General features: G+C 47.5%; 1 protein-coding gene and 1 long non-coding RNA gene across 3 annotated transcripts in view; one reads left to right on the forward strand and one right to left on the reverse strand.

Moving 5' to 3' along the window:
- The window catches only part of RBFOX1 (RNA binding fox-1 homolog 1), a 2,485,711-nt gene that overhangs the window by 374,639 nt on the left and 2,092,600 nt on the right, over positions 1 to 18,472 (forward strand). For both annotated transcript variants that reach the window (XM_077985562.1, XM_077985561.1), the window contains exon 3: positions 374 to 433. In XM_077985562.1, the coding sequence (XP_077841688.1) occupies positions 374 to 433 (60 nt within the window). The remainder of the gene's footprint in view (positions 1 to 373; positions 434 to 18,472) is intronic.
- Positions 2,610 to 17,496, reverse strand: LOC144337935 (uncharacterized). Its single transcript, XR_013411576.1, has 3 exons — positions 17,371 to 17,496; positions 12,486 to 12,650; positions 2,610 to 3,105 (listed from the first exon to the last, which is right to left on the reverse strand). It is a non-coding gene; the product is annotated as an uncharacterized LOC144337935 (long non-coding RNA).

Consider the following 18,472-nt stretch of genomic DNA (forward strand, 5'->3'; position numbering starts at 1 on the left):
TTTATTTTTATATATTATCAAATGTCATTCTAACATGTAATCGATATAAAAATAATGAAATATTAATATTAATGAGATATTTTATATTCATTTTCTTCATCATGTCCTGAAAACCCAGTGAGTGTTTTATGTATATAGCCCATTTCAATGAGACTAGCCACAGGGCTCCATAGCCAGATTGGGTAATGGCCACTGTGCAGGGCAACGCAGGTCTCAACCCCTGCAGGGGATGGGTGGAGAGACAGAGGGTACTGTGGCTAAACGTGGTGAGATGTTCTGGGGGTCGTGCTAAACTGGATTACTCCAAGTTAGAATTTTTTTCTTCAACCCGGCTTCTTCAACCTTTTTTTCTATTTGTTTGTTTTTTTGCCAGGACTACAAGTCTGAAAATTCAACCCTCCTCCCCGGTGCCAAGAACAGTCTGCAAGACTCCGTAAGTAGAAGCATTTTGCTGAACAGATTAGATTTTGAAACTCCTTTTGCATCCTTTTCAGCCTCTTTGGTCTCGGTCATCAATCACCGGGAATGGTTTTTACCTGAAACTGATCTTGCTGGAGAAGTAACTGGATTTGAGGGGAATAAATTTTCCCGATCATGTGCACAATTTCTATTAGGAAACACCTGGCCCGTATTCCCAGCCTCTGGTACATGGCGTGAGAGCTGTATTCTGTCCTCTAAAAAGACCACGTCCTCTTGATGGACAGATGTGGGCACAGTGGTTGGTGACAAGGCTGCAGGTCAGTCCCTCTGCCCCCTGGTGTGAGGGCCCCAGGTTGTGGGAGCACATGAAGAGGTCGACTGTCATTGGGCTGTCTTCCTGGTAAGGACAGGAATGCTCACTGAGTGCCCTGGGGTCCTGCATCGTGGCCTTGGGCTTGGAGTCACTGGGGCTCATAACTTGGGACGATGGCAGTGAATTCCTTTGCATTCCTCATCTGTCACCCGTGGATACAGCGGCCAGGAAGCTCCCTGCACAGATACTTCTGAAATCGCTCATGCACAGACTCTCGGCAATGCAATCATGGTGTGGTGCATTCCTCAAGTGTAACCTGTTTGTGTGTTGTTGGTGACCTTGCGATGGCACCTTCAAGGGGCACACAGACTGTGTTGTTTGGTGTTCATCATTATGTATTTCATTTTATGATGATCTTCTCTTTATAGCCATCAGTAGTGGCTTTCCGTTAATGGCAGTGGTATGAAATTTCCTTCAAACATACTTAAGTTAAAAAACAAAAGTGAGTTGACTCAAAGACAAAAAAAAAAAATGGTATGGACATAACAGAATGGAAATCATAATGTAGGTATGGTGAGACGTTGTGATAGTGGTAAGTGAAAGGCTGAGAGTAAATTCTTTTATCAAAAGATGTTCATGGCTAGGCACAATGGATCACACCTATAATCCCAGCACTTTGGGAGGCCAAGGTAAGAGGATTGCTTGAACTCAGGAGTTGGAGACCAGCCAGCCTGGGCAACATCTCTACAAAAAATACACAAATTAGGCCAGGCACAGCGGCTCACACCTGTAATCCCAGCACTTTGGGAGGCCGAGGCGGGCTGATCATGAGGTCAGGAGATCGAGTCCATCCCGGCTAACACAGTGAAACCCCGTCCCTACTAAAAGTAGAAAATAATAATAATAATAATAGTAATAGCCGGGTGTGGTGGCGGGCGCCTGTAGTCCCAGCTACTCAGGAAGCTGAGGCAGGAGAATGGCGTGAACCTGGGAGGCAGAGCTTGCAATGAGCTGAGATCGTGCCACCGCACTCCAGCCTGGAAGACAGTGAGATTCCGTCTCAAAAAAAAAAAAAAAAAAAATTAGCTGAGCGTGGTGGTGTGCGCCTGCAGTCTCGGCCACTCAGGAGGCTGAGGTGGGAGGATTGCTTGAGCCCAGGAGGTGGAGGCTGCAGTGAGCCATGATTGTGCCACTGCACTCCAGCCTGGGCAAACAGAGTGAGACCCTGTCTCAAAAACAAAAAAACAAAAAGTCTGCTTGGCCCTGGGCCTTGTCCATGAGTGTGCTCTGTATTTGGAATGTTCCCTCCTCTTTATGCCCTAATCTATGCTGACCCTTGGTCCAAACTGGAATCTTTAAGGGCCCACTGCTAGGTGCTTGTCTCTTCCTCCAAAATGACTTTTCAGGCTGAGTTTTTATAATAAACCTCATTAATGGATCATCTGAAAGTGGTGTTTACCTGCAATGCCAAGAAGAGGAGGAAGAAGAGGAAAGGGATGATGAAAAATGACAACCACACACCCAACTTTCTTATCCCACTTCTCAGTTGACCAAATGTTCGATCTCTGTTGTTTTAACATCCTCTCGATGACTCCATAAGGTAAGTGCTGTTTCTGTCCTCATTTTGTGACTTAGAAAACCGAAACTCAAAGTAATTGCCCGTGGTAACACAGCCTGGACTTACCCTCTGACCCAACCACATCATTGGAGGACCAGGAGTCTTGCAGCTTCACATCAAGTCTGTGAAATATTCTTCCTGTTTTGGATAGATGGAAAAATGATGTGTGAAGCAGGAAAGTATTGTATCGGCTGTCTCTTGCACGTGACAATTACCCTGAACTTAGTGACTTCAAACAGCAGACTTTCATTATCTCACAGTTTCGGCAGGTCAGGAATCTGGGAGTGGTTTGCTTGGTGGTCTGGCTCAGGGTCCCATGTGAGCTGGGGCTGCTGTCTTCTGAAGGCTGAAGTGGGGCTAGAGGGTCTGCGCCCAAGGTGGTTCACCTAACAGCTATTGTCAGGAGGCCACAGAGCTGCTTGAGTGTCCTCAGGACATGGTGGATGGTGTCTCCCAGGGTGAGAGATCTGAGAGATTAAGAGCAAAGTAGAAGCCACAGGGGATGATGGCAGTGAATTCCTGTGCATCCCTTAGATGACGTAGCTACAGATGTCCTGTGCCATCGCCTCTGCTGTATTTAATCATTCATACAACATAATCCTCAGGAGATTGTGAGAGCATACCATACGAGGGCATGAGTACCTGGAGGGGGGATCATGGGGCTATCTTGGAGGCTGGCCACCACACTCTTCATAATATTGGAATAACTATGTCTTGCAGTTCCACCCAGGATGCTTGTAATGTCACACTGAGTCTGTGGAAAGAAAACAAAGATACTAAACCCATTTTGCAGATGGGGAAATGAGGCGTGGAGCAGGAAAGTGACATATTAAAAAGACTTGATGTTGGTGGTGCAGACGCTTTTGAAGGGAAAGTAGTTGAAAAAGCTAATTGCTCACACTAGGATCAAAGGTGTCAGAGAGGGTTCCATTTCCCCAGTGGTTCGAATAGTGCCTGTGTCTGCTAGATTTCCAGCTGTCTTGGGTTGGGTCAGGTATTTCCTGGCCCCCAACCTAACTCATGGAGGCTGATGCGTTCTCTCTAGTGAAAGGGATGATGGTGTCCTGCTGGTTTCTCCTCTGGAGGCTATAGAGTCTTCTAGGTTTGCAGAGATTCATGTTGTGAGGATCCATTTGCCTTAACTCGCTCCTTCTTATCCAGCCTCTGACTGTAGAAGGCCTGCTGGGCTGGGTGCTTCTGGCTGGACTCTCACAGGTCAGCCTCCTGTCTTGCCTTGGAATGGGTCATGGATGGAAGCAGTCATTTTCACAACCTCTACTGGAGGCAGCATAAGTTAGCCTGACCGTCTCTGGATGGCAGATTGCCTCATATTCACATGTGTCAAAATGCAAAATGTGTTCCATCTTTGATCTAGCAATTACGCTTCTGGGAATTTGCACCTTGGAGATGATTGTACACGTATGAGATGTGTTTGTATATTTATTAAGGGGATGATTGTAGTGGCAAAAATAATTTTTCAAAAGATGCACCCTCAATATCCCTCAATAAGGGATGGTTTAAGTCAATTGTGTGTATCCATAAAGTCCAATTCCAAGCTGCTGCTAGGATTTCATGGTGAGGATTTATGTTTATTGACTTGGAAAGATGCACATGACATATTGTTGAGTGAGAAATACAGCCTGTATTATATGATTCCAATTATGTGCAAACTGTATTCATAGATCTCCATTTCTCTGAGTGCAGAGAGATGTCAGAAAGGCAGATGGAAAGTTCAACTAAATTGCTGGTTTTTGCATTTTTCTTTAGACTCTTTTATTTATTTTTTCTATAGTGAGCAGTTATGTTCTTTGACAGTGGTAGTAATAACATAATATTAGTAATAATGTTGTAATAATGTAATATAGTAAGAAGCAGTAGTAATAATAGTAATAATGTAGTAATAATAATACTAGTACTAGTAATAACTATTTATGAAATTAAGCAGTGTGTTCTGGACTGTTTAGAAGGTTTTCCAGGAGAGCTGACGGCATATTCATTCAAGTTTCATTCTCCCTTGTCATGGAAATGCTGTGACGTTCCTCTAGAGGAGTGAAAATGGGGTTTGCAAGACTAAATGTGGCCTCTGGACAGACTCTTTGGCCCTTACCTGCTCCACAATGCAGAATGCTCCAGGCCATGGCATCTCACCGCCCTTCCTAGTCACTGCCCTGTGTCACCAGTCAGCTGTACTTTTTCTTACCTCCACCTCTCTGCTTTGGCACTGTCTCCCAGAAGGGGCTTTCCCTGGATGCAGAAAGTACATTTTGCCAGCATGCAGAATAAAATAATCATAATAGGTAGCATCTTTGGGAACTAGGAAGTACCTGGCATTGCACCCACCGTTTCACAGGCATTGTATCTTTCTCTCCCCAGAGTAGTACAAGGAGGGAAGACCTATCCAAACCCCTTGATTACAAGTGGGGAGACTGAGGCTCAGGGCATGACTTGCACAGTCTCATAGCTAATACGGAAGCAGTCTGAAATTCAGACCCAGATCGGGCTGTTTCCCATGCTGCGTTGAGCTGAGGGAAAGGCCAGCAGGTTCTGTTTGGTGATGCAGGGAGCATTCCTGGGAACCTGTGTCTTGGGTGCAAAGTTAATTCCAGAGTCATCAGGTAACATAAAAATCACACTTGGTCAGTTACTTGCACAAGTCCTGTTAGAGACCAATCTTTCTGCCCCTTGATACATCAAATACAGCCACACTTTCCTGACTATTAGAAAAAATGAGGATCTTTGCTTAGATGCCAGATGAAGTGATTGTGTTGAGCTGGCATGCTGGATGAATGAAACATACCTGTCTGTAAACACTGGAGTCATCTGTGACATCTGTGATCATGTGGCCACATGATGGAGAGGCACTTGGGAATGAGACTGAGTGAGAAACTTGCAGGTACATGTTCCCTTTTGGGTTCACTCTGGAGCAAACGCATCCTGAACCCATGGAAGTGATGCCGTCCAGCGTAAGAACCGTACTATTATTTTTTCTCTCTTTCTTGATATAGTAGAAATATACTCTCCTATACCCAAGGCAGACATTACTAATCGATAGTGCCATTCTCACCTCCTGTACCCAAGGCAGACATTAGTAATCAACAGTGCCATTCCCCTGTTCTATACTCAAAGCAGACATTACTAATCAATGGTGTCACTCTCCACTCCTATACCCAAGGCAGCAAACATAGTGAAGTTAAGTGGGATAACCCAAATTTTTACTTTGTTCTGCCTCATTCCAGGTCCATATTTCATTTGTAATAAAAATAACAAAAAATTCATTTTTTGTGCCTGCTTAAGAGACTATAAGAGACTGAGTGGCTTCAAAAAACACCTATCTACCATCTTACGGCTTCCATTGGTCTTAGGTTTGGACACAGCTGAACTGGGTTGTCTGCTTAGGGTCTCACCAAACTGCAGTCAAGGGAGTTGGCAGGAGATGCGGGTTTCATCTGGAGCTCAGGGTCCCTTTGCAAGCTCACTGGTTGTTGGAATAATTCAGTTTCTTGTGGCTGTAGGATGCAGGCCCTCAGACGCTAAACGCCACCTGCAGTTCCCTGCCACATGGCCCTCTCCACAGGCAGTTTACAATGTGACAGTGTGCTTTTCCCAGGAGTGTCTCTCTAGTGCACGTTAGCAACATGGAGTCTTGTGTACACATGTCCCGACATAATCACGGGATGCCCATCATCTTTTCTGTTGGTTAGAGGTAAGTCATGGGTCCTGCCCACATGCTACTGATCATGGAGCTGCACTGAGGTCTGTCCATGCAGATACAGTCCCGGGATGAGTCTGGATTTCTCCTCTTCTTGGGGCCAAGTGTGCTGCTATTTCTCTACAGCATTTTCCCTTTTTCTTGCAGAAAAGGGGCTCATGGGCCCCCCAGGAATGAGACCACATCAGTGTTTGACCCTCCAGACTTCGTTATCCCCTGGCCATCTAGACGTCTTAACTTCCTGCCCATGTCACCTCTGTAGGATGTCCCCTGCTGCAGGCTCAGCAAATGAATATTTGATGGAATGCTGCCACCTTTTGGAATTTAGCAAAAGTGATCTGTGTTGTTCAGAGGGATGGAAGTGAAGCTCCTGTTGCCTTCCCTACAGCCTGCGCACACACACCCACTCACCCGGCCTTCGTTTCCGCTGAGCATTGACTCAGTTTTGACGCCAGTCTCTTCGTGAGGAAGGTTTGCTTGTCCTTTCTGTTCTGGTTTCTAGTTGCAGCGAGTGCTGACAGGCTTGTTCCCTGTTTTACCCACCAAGATGCAGCAGAATGTAGAAGAAAGAGATGGGGCACATTGGACTGAAATTCATCTCTGATTCCACCACCAACTATCCAAGGACTTTGGCTTCTGTGTCTGTGAAATGAGGGTTTCTCAGGCTCTTTCTGCTCTCACATCCCTGATCCCAGGTTATGATGCCTGTAACCGTATATGGAGAATAGGTAACACCTCATTTATAGATGGCAGTCAGATGGGAGTGGAGGTTAGACCCAGTCCCAGGTCAAGGATGCCAAGGCTATATCTGTCCTCAGTAGGGTAGAGTGGTGCCATTTATGAATAATATCTGCTTCAGGTATAGGAGGGGAGAGTGGCGCCATTGATTAGTAATGTCTGCCGTGGGTCTAGGAGGGGAGAGTGGTGCCATTGATGAGTAAGTCTGCCTTGGGTCTAGGAGGGGAGACTGGCATCATTGATTAGTAATGTCTTCCTTGGTATAGAAGAGTGGTACTCTTGATTGGTAATGTCTGCCTTGAGAACAGGAGGGGAGAGTGCCAACACAGATGCTGTCCCAACTCCAGGTGTCTCATAGAGACTTGTAGCAGCCATCATGGAACCCATAAGCTGTCCCACCTTTCCCATTGCTTCTCTTTCTCTATATTCATAGACATAGCTGTCCTCCCTCCTCCCTGGCATCCTTGGCATTTTCCTGTCTTACTCTCAATCCGAAGTTAGCAGAGGTTGCCCATGGCATGTCTCTAGTTGACCCACTGTCTGACTGGTCAGCTCACTTGCTGAACCATGACTCCTCCTTTCCAGCATATTTCAGCAGCTCTCTGTGATGTGAGAGTAGAGAGCAAGGTCCTCTGATTTCAGGCTTGGCATTTGGATACTATCTGGTGGCTTCTCTCTCCAACCTTATATGCTACTCTCCTCCCACTCTGTCCTCCAGTGTCCATGCCCCATGTTCCCTGACTGCAGACCTCTGCTTAGGCTATCCTTTCTGCTTGAATTCTCCCCTCAAATCTGACTATCCAAATTCCTAACCATTCATCCAGATTCATCAGAAAAGCCTTGTTCAGAGATTCTTCCTAAATCACTGTGGTTGCGTTGCTCTCCAACCACAAAATACCCTCCACCCTCATTCCTCCCTCCTTTCCTTCCTCACCTCCTCTCTCGTTCACCTCCTCTCTCCCTCACTTCTTCTCATCTCATCCTCATTCCACCCCCAACTCCTTAAACTATATTGCAGTCACTGCTAAGAGCTGGAAGATATGCATGTGACTAAGACTCAAACCCTGCCCTCAAAGGGCTTGCAGTCTGTGAGGAGGACACAGGGTGAATAAGAAGTAGCCCATAACTGAGGTACAATCTGATTGCTTTGTAGTGTAGGAAGAATGCAAAGTTGAGTGGTGGTGCAAACAGGTAGGGAAGGCATCACAGCGGAGGTGAAACTTAGAGTCTCAAAGGACAAGAGGGAGTCATAACACTGATTGCAGGAGATGGGGAGCTCCAGGTAGAAGGAACAGAATCATCAGAAACATAGGCATGAACTTGGGTCTGTTATAGTCTGGAGGAGGGGATGTCAGGGGTTGGCAGGAGACGCAGGCATGCCCCAGTGCTCCATAGTAGTTAAGAAATTGAGTTTTTGCTGTGATTAGTGTGTGGCTACTGAAAGGTTTTAAGCTGGTGATTGTCTGGATCCGATCTGCATTTTAGAAACGTCTCCCTGGGACCTGGCTTAGGAGCCTGGGAGGCTGCAGGAAGCCTTGGTCCCTCCTGGGTATTTTTCACTATGTCTCCTCGCTGGAGTGGGCTGGGGAGCCGAGGGGTCACCAGCTCTACACCCAGACTCCTGGGCACGCTCTGCTTCTCACCGCTAATGTGCCTTCTACAGCATCTGCTCGGCAGAAAACCAAGTGTGCGGACGAGATAACGGCATTAGGAGCAGGAGGACAAAGCTGATACTCGGGGCAGTGAGACATGCAGGCTTAAATTCTTCCCCTTCAAAATATCACCCGTGATGTTGGCCACGTGGTTTTGATTAAAGGAAGCTGGACTTCCTGGGATGAAATGCTAAGTGGCACTGTTGACCTCGGGCACAGCCAGCGCAGGGTCTGCTGCTCCGGTGAACATCCCTGCCATTTCTCTCTGCTGCTTTCTGCCAGATAAGAGGGGAAATCTATTTAGTGATTTCCCCTAATCTCTGAGGATGGCTATGCCCCCTGGAGACACGGTGATGATACTGACAGGTTTCAATGTTGGCATTGAACTACGGATGGGGAGTGAAGGTCTTTTCTCCTTCCTATCTCCTGTTGGGGTGCCTAAAATACAGTAGGTGCTCAATAAAGGCTTGTTCTTGAAATGAATGAGTGAAAGTGTCAGCTCTGTTGATTTAAACTATCCCAGAAGGCTCCCTCATACTTCTCCCTGTCAGCACTACCTGCCCCAATCTGAGGTCACTGCCTTTCTAATTCCACTGGGCTCATTTCTGAAATCTGTATAAATGGACCCCTGCAGTCCATGTGTATCTGCCTTCTTTCCCTCCACAGCATCCCTAGGAGAATCACTTATGCTATTGCATGCACCACTAGCTACTCTTTTTAAAGGTTGGACAGTATTTCATTGTATGATTGGACCATGACGTATCTGTTCTCCCATGGATGAGCATTGGGGTTGTTTGTAGTTTGGGGCTATATGCACTCTTGCACCTGTTGTTTGGTGGACCTACATACTCATTTATCTGGGGAATACACCTAGGAGTGTGTCTCTGGTCACAGAATAGGCACATGCTTGGTTTGAGTAGCTGCTGTCCAAAAGTGGCCCCAAGTGGTTATACCAATGCTCACTCCCACCAGGAATGACTACGAATCCCACTTGCACGCTCATTCTCTGAATGCATATTTTGTGAATTGTCACAACACCCCGGGGGCAAGCGTGGTTGTTATTACCCCCACTTCACGGAGGGGCACTCTGAGTCTCGACTGACTGGGTCAGTGTCGCAAGGGTGTAGCAAGGGAACCAAGGGCTCTGTTTCCATAACAGCAGCAGCCCTCTGAACACATAGCATACCATGATTCTGGGCAGCTGTGGAGGTGTGGGGGTCCACACGTGGCCATGGGGTGGAGGGGCACTATGGCGAAGCGGTTCTGTGCATGGCTGGGAACCACGCTGCAGCCTTGAATTCCAGCCCTGCCGCCTACTTGTTGTGGAAGCCTGGACCAGTGGCTTGACCTCTCTGTGCTGTAACTTTTCCTATCTGTAACACAGAGTTGATAAAACAAGTTGCTATGAGGATTCAATGAGTTAATATAGGTAAAGCCTTAGGAGAGGGCACTGGAGAAGGTTTAATTATTATTATTGATTATTTCCGCTCTGCCCAGTTTGAGTGCTGGAGTTGTCTGAGCTCTGTAGGGAAGAAGGCTGCAAAGCCCTGTAATAGTTGTAGGGCTAACAGTTGTGAGATACACTGCTTAACTCTCCCTCCTGTCCCCTATCCTCTGAAGGTTGCTGACTTTCCTGATGAAATCCAGAATCTAATTTTTAGCCCTGATCATTGGTTTCACAAAAGCCTGCTGGGCGCAGTCCGGGTGGTCCCTTCTGAAATGCATCTCTGCTCTTTAGTGCCCCTAATAAGAAATGCAGTCTGTTTGCTCAAGGTTTTACCCTTTACAGAAATGGTCAGATTCCTTTCTTTCCCCCATATCTGTTTCGCAAATCCATGCCAAATATTGATGTTTGATAACTACAAATATCACACATAGCTTTTAATCAAGAAAGACGGAAGGAAGATAAGGGGAGCAAATACATCTCTGTAAGGGAGTTCAATATTCTCAGTAATGATTTTGCTAAGAAATAAAATTACTGGAGGGAGGCGAGAGGGCTCTGTGCTGTGTACCCAAATGGACCGAACCACCTGAAACTACCTGGGTCCTTCTTCCAGACTCCCATGGCTTGCATTTAAGTTATGTATTCATTACCCGAATTGGTAGATGCTATCTCATTTTACAGAAAGGAGAGCTGTACTTTAAATGTGAATTTCCAATATGCCATCGGTCTATCCCATCACCAGCAGAACCCACAGCCATCTTACGTTCTCTGTCACTTGCCTGAGATAGGAGTGGAATGTGAATGCTTGTCACCTCCCACTCTAGAGAAAAGTCAGCCTGCTGGGGGCAGAGGAGAAGTCATCTTCCAGGCTTTTATCCAAGGAGGTTATTTCCTCCATGTGGAGACAAAGGGCAGGATCGTCCTGGAGTAGTGTCAGGTGTTAAGCATGTAGGGATGTCCACCATGTTAGCCAAGGTTGACCCAGGGTCACTCCAGGCCAGAGCTTGGCCAAACCAAGTGGAACCCCATGACCTGCATCCAAACCCTCATGTATAAGGCAGACCCCAGTATCCTGGTGCATTTCAACTTGACTGTTTTTCATGGTCCTCATGCCTTGTGGCCTCTACACATGCTGTTCCCCTGGCCATGAACGCTTTTCTCTAAGACTTGTTAATCTCATAATTTTTTTTTAATCGGTCACGTACTTTGTGTCGAACTCTGTTCTAGGAGCTGCGGGGATGGCAGGTGGGGACGGGGGGCAGAGGACTGTGTAGAGACGGTGGGGGCGGAGCGGAGGACAAAACCGACATCAGCATAATTTGTACTCTCACCTTCTTTGGGTTTTTATTCAAATATTATCTTCTCTGCAACGTTTTCCTTGATGGCTCTGTTTAAATCTCTAAGACCTGCTCAGCACCCTTCTTCTTTTCCTTGCTTTGATGCTCACACAACACTGAGTGCCACCCTCTGACATCCAGTGTATTTTAGGTGCTTGCTGGCTTGCAGTAGCTCTTGCACTAGGAGGGCGGGGGTTTTGTGAATTTCCAGTATGCCAGCAGCCTATCCTGTTACCATCAGCCTATCCCGTTACCAGTGTTTTGTTCTCTCTTGTATCCCTAGCACCTATGCCTGTGCCTGCATGTAATAGACTCTCAGTCACTTCTTGTTGAAAGACTAGTGAACTGCTGCTGCACACTTGCTGTGTACTAGGCCCATGTTTTATCCCTGTAGCCTCATGTGATTGTCAGAGTGTCTTACAGGGTTCTGTTGTCCCCATTTAACAGAAGAGCAAGTTGATGCCTAGTGAGGCAAGTGTACCAAGGAACATGGGTATAGGCAGGATAGGGGTTTACCTAAAACTGCAGTCGGGGCAGGGGTTTTAAAGACACCATGATGTACAAGGTTGAAAAATAAAAATTAGGCTGGGCACAGTGGCTTATGCTGTTAATCCCAGTGCTTTGGGAGGTTGAAGCAGGGGGTCAGTTGAGGCCAGGGGTTTGAGATCAATCAGGGAAACATAGGGATACTTTGTCTCTACAAAATTAGAAAATTAAAAAAATGTATTTTGAAATGAAAAATTTAATGGCATGTTGGCACATGTCATTAGTCCCAGCCACTCCAGAGACTGAGGCAGGAGAATGGCTTGAGCCCAGGAGATTGAGGTTGCAGTGAGCTAATTGTACCACTGCACTCCAGCCTGGGTGACACAGCAAGACTCTGTCTCTAAAAAAATAAAAATAAATAAAAATCAGACCCCTCCAGTCCCTGGCTATGTTAACACTCAAGTTGTGTGCTGTGGTTCTCAGGGTAAAATCCAGACTCCTTGACACAGCCTACAGGGCATCCTGTGACATGGCCTTTGTGTTTCTCTCCAGCCTAGTTTGTTTCCACATCTCCCCAGCAGCCAACTGGAGCATCATCCACATCCTTAGGTGTGGCATGCTTTCTTGCTGGCCCGCGTGTGCTCTGTTGGCAACATCTCCATCCCGAATCCACCCAGTGGAATCCACCCAGTCTCCCTGCCCGCCTTCTCCTGAAATCTTGGGTTCACCTTTAAGGTCTTGGCTTACCTAGGGCAGGTCCTTACTCACCCGTATGGGTTAGTTTGGCAGTAGGTTTCATGGACCCCAGGCCCCATCTCCTTCCTTCATCAAAGTGTCAATCACTCTGTATTCTAATTTGTTCTCTCATCTCCTTTCTCACTTCTGACACATCTGGTTTGACAGCTCACTGCAGCCCCAGCATCACCTCAGTGCCTGCACGTGTAAGAGCACAGGAAGTCTAACAGAACAAATGAATGATTTGGTGGACAGCATTGTTGCTGCTGTGTTCCTTGGCTCCTCCACTGGCTTTTCTCTTCCTTCAGTATCCTTTTGCTTTGTACTTCTGTGTACTCAGCTTCTTTCAACTGATAAAAATGATCAATCTTAAAAACCAGTTTCAACAAAAACTAGTGATTCACCCATCTGTCTGTTCATCCAGCCACTCTCCCATCCATCCCTCCATCTACTCTCTCATCCATCCATCCACCCAGTCTCCCACCCACTCTCCCATCCATCCATCCATCCGTCCATCCATTCACCCTTCCTTCCAGTCTCCCAACCATCCATCCATCTATCCATCCATGCATCCATCAATCCATTCACCCACCCATTCATCTACTCTCCCATCACTCAGCTGCTGGGTGCAGTGGCTCATATCTGTAATCCCAGCACTTTGGGAGGCTTAGGGAGGAGGATCACTTAAGGCCAGGAATTAGATGAGCCTGGGCAACACAGTGAGACCCCATCTGTAAAAAAAATTAAATAAAAATAGCCAGATGTAGTAGCATGCACCAGTAGTTCCAGCTACATGGGAGGCTGGGATGGAAATATTACTTGATCCATCTATCCATGTACTCTCCCATCCACCTACTCTCCCATTCATTCATTCATTCATCTACTCTCCCTTAATTCCTCCCATCCATACAGCTGCTCTCCCACCCACCTACCCACTCTCCTACCCATCCATTAATTCATTCTTCCTTCCACTCTCATCCATCCATGCATGCATTCATTTATTCATTCATTTGTCTACTCTCCCATCAGTTCTCCCATCCATTCATCTACTCTCCCAATCACTCTCCCATCCACCCACCCACCCACCCACCCACCCACTTTCCCATCCACTGATCCACCCATCTACCTCTCCATCTGTCCATCCATGCAATATTGGGCAGCCACCATGTACCAGGTCCTGTGAAGCTGCTAATGTTATAGTTGTAAGCCAAGACACACTAGGACTCACCCTCCCAGAGCCTACAGTTTAGTAGGGTGAGACAGAGATTAAGCAGATACTCATACAAAAGGGTATCTACCAATGAAGAAAAGTGCTTCACAAGGTAGATAATGGCTCTGAGAAAGATGCTTATAATAAAACATGATATACATGGTGGATATGTCTGGAGTTTCCCCAGGAGGAGACTCATGAGCTGAGCTCTCAAGTTCACAGAGCAAGGTCAGGAGAGAGTAGAGCATTCTAGGCAGAGGAAATAGCATGTGCAAAGGCCCTGTGGCCAGAGGAGTGTGGGTTTTTTTTTTTTTTTGTGGGGGGGAACTGCTAAAAGATAACCAGAGTAGCTGGAGTTCAGGGAGGGGGAGCATTCCAGTGAGGCCAGGCCATGGTGAGGATGCTGGTCTTTAACCCTAAGCATTGAAGACCTCATTGCCACCGTGAGGCAGAAACCCAGCTAGGCACTCATCATTTGGGGTCCTTTTTCCTGACGAGGTCTCTCAAATTGATCTAGGCTCAGGTCCCACAAAACATGGATCTGGCCCCTTCCTGGCACATAGAAAGGACTCAATCCACAGTGGCTGACCAGCAAGATAGAATGGGCTCCATTTTACAGATGACAAGACTGAAGCTCAAGCGCCCATGAGAACGGGACTAAGGCTAGGGGAGGGCCCTGATGGGTTTTCGAGGAGGTGATTGGATTTGCATTTTGTGAAGATCTCTCAGGTTTGTTTGAGGGGCCTCAGTTGGAGCAGGGGACAGAATCACAGGAGTACCAAGATGGGAAAAAGCTGGTGGCATGGCCAAAGCTTCCTTCAGGATTGAGAAGGCCCCACATCCAACATCTGGGTGGACATCCTTCAAGGCTCAGAACACACATATGCCTGCAGTATCTCTGCATTTGCACAGTTGAAGGTGGGTTCCCCAGTATAAGCCTTCCAGGTTCTTGGCAAAGGGAGGGTAAGTAGACATATTTCCATACATGGGTGCAAGATTACTTTCATCTGCACTCCATATATGCAGGGATCTTCCACTTGCTTTCATTCCTGCTGATGGCACAAGGTTGCAGCCCTGATTATAGCTCTCAGAAGCTGAGGTTATTTGTGGTGTAAAACTGAGAGGAGAGAGGAATGAAAAAGTCACACTCGAAGAGGAATTTTCCTTTCTTGGTATCTGTGAGCTGATAAAGACAGCAGCATCTCAGGTACATTTGATGGACAATTTCAGAGCATCATTTCGTGGGAGGAGGCAGTCCAGTACCAGGGCCATATTGGGGTCATGTTTATGGGGCCAGGTTCCATCACTGAGTGGAAAGATCACAAGAACACTTGATGTCTGAGGGCTTGTTTGCACGTCTCCAAGTTCAAGGTTCTGTCATCCTTATTTAACTCCCCAAATCAAGGTAGATGGTTTTTTTTTTTTTTTTTTTTTTTCCCTTCCCCAGCCAGCATCCGAAGACTGGATTCTATGGATGGGCATAGAAGTCCCTCTTTCCTCTCTGAATCCTTCATCTCCCATTCTCCTCCTGCAGAATTTCCTTGGACTTTTTTAATCCTGATGCTGACCTTCGGGGTCCCAGCTCTTTGACTGAGGTCCGTTCCCTCCACTTCTGTCAGTGGGGCTGTGGAGGGAGTGTTAAACACTGAGAAAGAAGGCCAGCCTTTTCCTTTATAGGAATGATGCCCACCTGGTCTCATTTCTGTCTTAGACTCCCTCTTGGTTGGGAGGTGGGGATCAGGTGGTTGGGGGATCCTGTCCTGTCATGTACAGCCTGAGCCTGACATTTTTTTTTCTCAGCAACTGGGACTGCAGATATGTTTTAACTAGAAGAAGAAAGCAAATTTGCACACGGACTAAACAGAAATTTCATTTCCCCCTAGGTCTCCCCTGGGGACTATGCAGGAGGGCTCTGGGCCAGTGGGGAGAATCTTCAATGCAACTTTCATCTCTGGTTTTCCTCCCCGAGTCCATGGGGATTTCATAAACATTATGTTGCTCAATTTCAGTTCAATGGCACAGAGTCGTTCCAATGTGTTCTAATTACTCAGACATAAATGATTTCTGGTGCACTTTAAATGATTTTGGATGCACTTTTGTCTATCAGGCTCCTGATTTATCACTCCCCGGGACTTTGATGTTGTGCTTCATTGATTTCTTTTAAGGCTCTTCAGAGGTATATTTATTATAGACGATACATCTCCCTGTTCATTTGCTCCATAATTCTGAAACACTTTCATTTTCCAGTTGTCAACATTCCACCCCTACCCCCTGTACATATCTTGTACCAGCAGGAAGAAGACACATTTATTGAGTGCTTACTGAATGCGAATCCAGATGCGAGATGCTGTGGGTGAGTGGAGGTGCACAAATTAAATATAGAAACAGCCATTCCTGGCCAATGATAATACGCTTATTGTTTAGACAAAGGGACAACGCACACCCATTGATTTACGTGACATGACAGAGTAGGAAGAGCTCAGGGAGGCTGGGGGTTTGGTCCATGAGCTGTGAGGGGTAGTTGGAAGAGAAGAGCCATGAGAGATGGGTGGGGTCAGAGCTTTGTACCCAGATTGCCATGATGATGAGCGACAGAAAGTGTGTAGCATTCGCTCTATTTTATTTGTTTTTGAGATGGGGTCTCACTCTGCTGCCCAGGCTGGCGTGCAGTGGTGCCATCATAGCGCACTGCAGCCTTGAACTCCTGGGTTTAAGCGAAATTTCCATCCCAGCCTCCCAAGTAGCTGGAACTACAGATGCATGCTCCCACATCTGGCTATTTTTATTTTTGTACAGATGGAGTCTCACTATGTTGCCCAGGCTTGTCTCTAATTCCTGGCCTCAAATGATCCTCCTGCCTCGGCCTCCCAAAGCACTGGGATTACGGAAAGGAGCCGCTGCACCAGCAGCTGAGTTTTTCTTTTGACAAGCTAAGAGGCAAAGCCGCCAGTTTTTGATGAGTGCTTGATAGACCCTAGGGCTTCAAAGAGTGAGTGGTGTCTACTGCTCAAGTCCACTTGCCCTGAAGACAGCTATGTTTATTTGAACAGGCACCTTCTGAGCCTTTATTTAGCCTGTCCCCATAGACATGAGGACAGGAGGGACATTGGAGTGGTATTTTGACAAGGCAGCTGGCTGCCATTCTGAAGATGTGATGGGAGTCCCAGCTCGGTGTCCCATTCCCATAGGTCCTTGAACCTTAGTCTTGTCATCTGTAAAATGGAGGCCATCCTATCTTGCTGGTCAGCCACTGTGGATTGAGCCCTTTCTATGTGTCAAGAAGGGGGCAGATCCACATTTTGTGGGACCTGAGCCTGGATCAACTTGGGGGACCCCGTTAGGAAAAAGAACCCCAGATGATGAGTGCCTATCTGGGTTTCTGCCCCATGATGGGAGCCCACCAGGGTTAGCAATGGGGTCTTCAATGCTTTTTAAGCTGTGGACTTTTTTTCTCCCCAATTACTTGTGGCATGGCTGTTCAGTGCTTAAAACAGGTCACCGTGGAGCTTCTGTAAATGGGAACGCTTCTTTCCCCCCGAGGTCTGGCTGAGCGATGTCTCCAGGAAGCATGGTTTGAACTGAACCCTCTGTTGTGGTCAAGTTCAGGTCTGAGCCCAGAGCTCTTCCCCACTCCCCTCCCTGCCCTGGGGTCTCTCCGGGAGCACCTGTAAGCTAAGCGCTGCCCTGCAAGGGACAGTGTGGACCTACTTCCCGGGCAGACCGTGGTGACAGTTGTTGCTCCCTCAGGCTGCTCTGTCATCCCCTGGGCTGGCTTCAGGATCCATCTGTGACAGGGACCTTCGGCTTCCTGGAACCCCAGCCCCAGCCTCTGCCTCCCGCGGCTGGGAACCCGGGACGGAAGATGAGGCGCACACGCCACCTAGTGGCCGCTTCCTGGAGCTGTCATTTTCGACACCGCCCCTGGGAGGGAGCTCATCTCTGGGCCCAGCGTGTCTGCGGTGCTGGCCAGTGAGGTCCGGACGCTGTTCCTGAGAGCCTTGGCTCAGATGAGCATCTGGCTTGTTAGAGCAGGAGGTTCTTGTGTCACAGTGCCCTTGATTTTCCCACTGAGCTGCTGCCACCGTGAATACGAGCTCTTGGAGAAGCTGCTGTCTGTCCTCTTTCCTTTCCTCCCCCCCCTCCTCCTCCTCTTCCCTCTCTGTTTTCCCTCTCCCTCCCCCTCCTCACCCTTCCTCCTTCGCTTCCGCCCCCTCATCCTCCCCTTTATCTTTCTCCCTCTCATTGTTATTGTCCTCCCCTCCTCTTTCTGTCCCTCTCCTCCTCCTGTCCCTTCTCCCTCCTCCTTCCCCTTCTCCCCCATTTCCCTCCTTTTTCTCCTTCTCTCTTTCCCCTCCTGCCTCCTCTTCTCCTTCTCTCTTCTCCTCCTTTATTCCTCATCCTCCTTTCCCCACCCCTCCCCTTCCTCCTTTCTCTCCTGCCTCTTTTTCCACCCCCTCGCCTTGGCTCAGTCAGCTTTCTTTTACTTAAATAGACACTTATTGGTGGTACCGTTATTTGTTCCAGGTGAAACTGGCGGGCGGGCAGTTAGAGACTAGATCATGAGTCCCAGCTGCGGATGCTGAGGGCTTGAAATTTCCCTCAGATCTAGCCATCCATTCCGTCCCTCCCTCATTCATTCATTCATGAATGCATGCATAGATTTAACAAATGCATTTTGAGACTCTGTGCCAACATCACCTCACTTCTGACTTTGGCCCCAAAATCTTTAGCACATGCCATTCCTTTCACTCCCCTGCCTGGAAAGCTCCCATTCACTTTCAAGACCCAGGTTCAATGCTGCCCTGCGGAC

Source organism: Macaca mulatta, chromosome 20, assembly GCF_049350105.2.
Source record: "Macaca mulatta isolate MMU2019108-1 chromosome 20, T2T-MMU8v2.0, whole genome shotgun sequence".
Lineage (NCBI taxonomy): Eukaryota > Metazoa > Chordata > Mammalia > Primates > Cercopithecidae > Macaca > Macaca mulatta.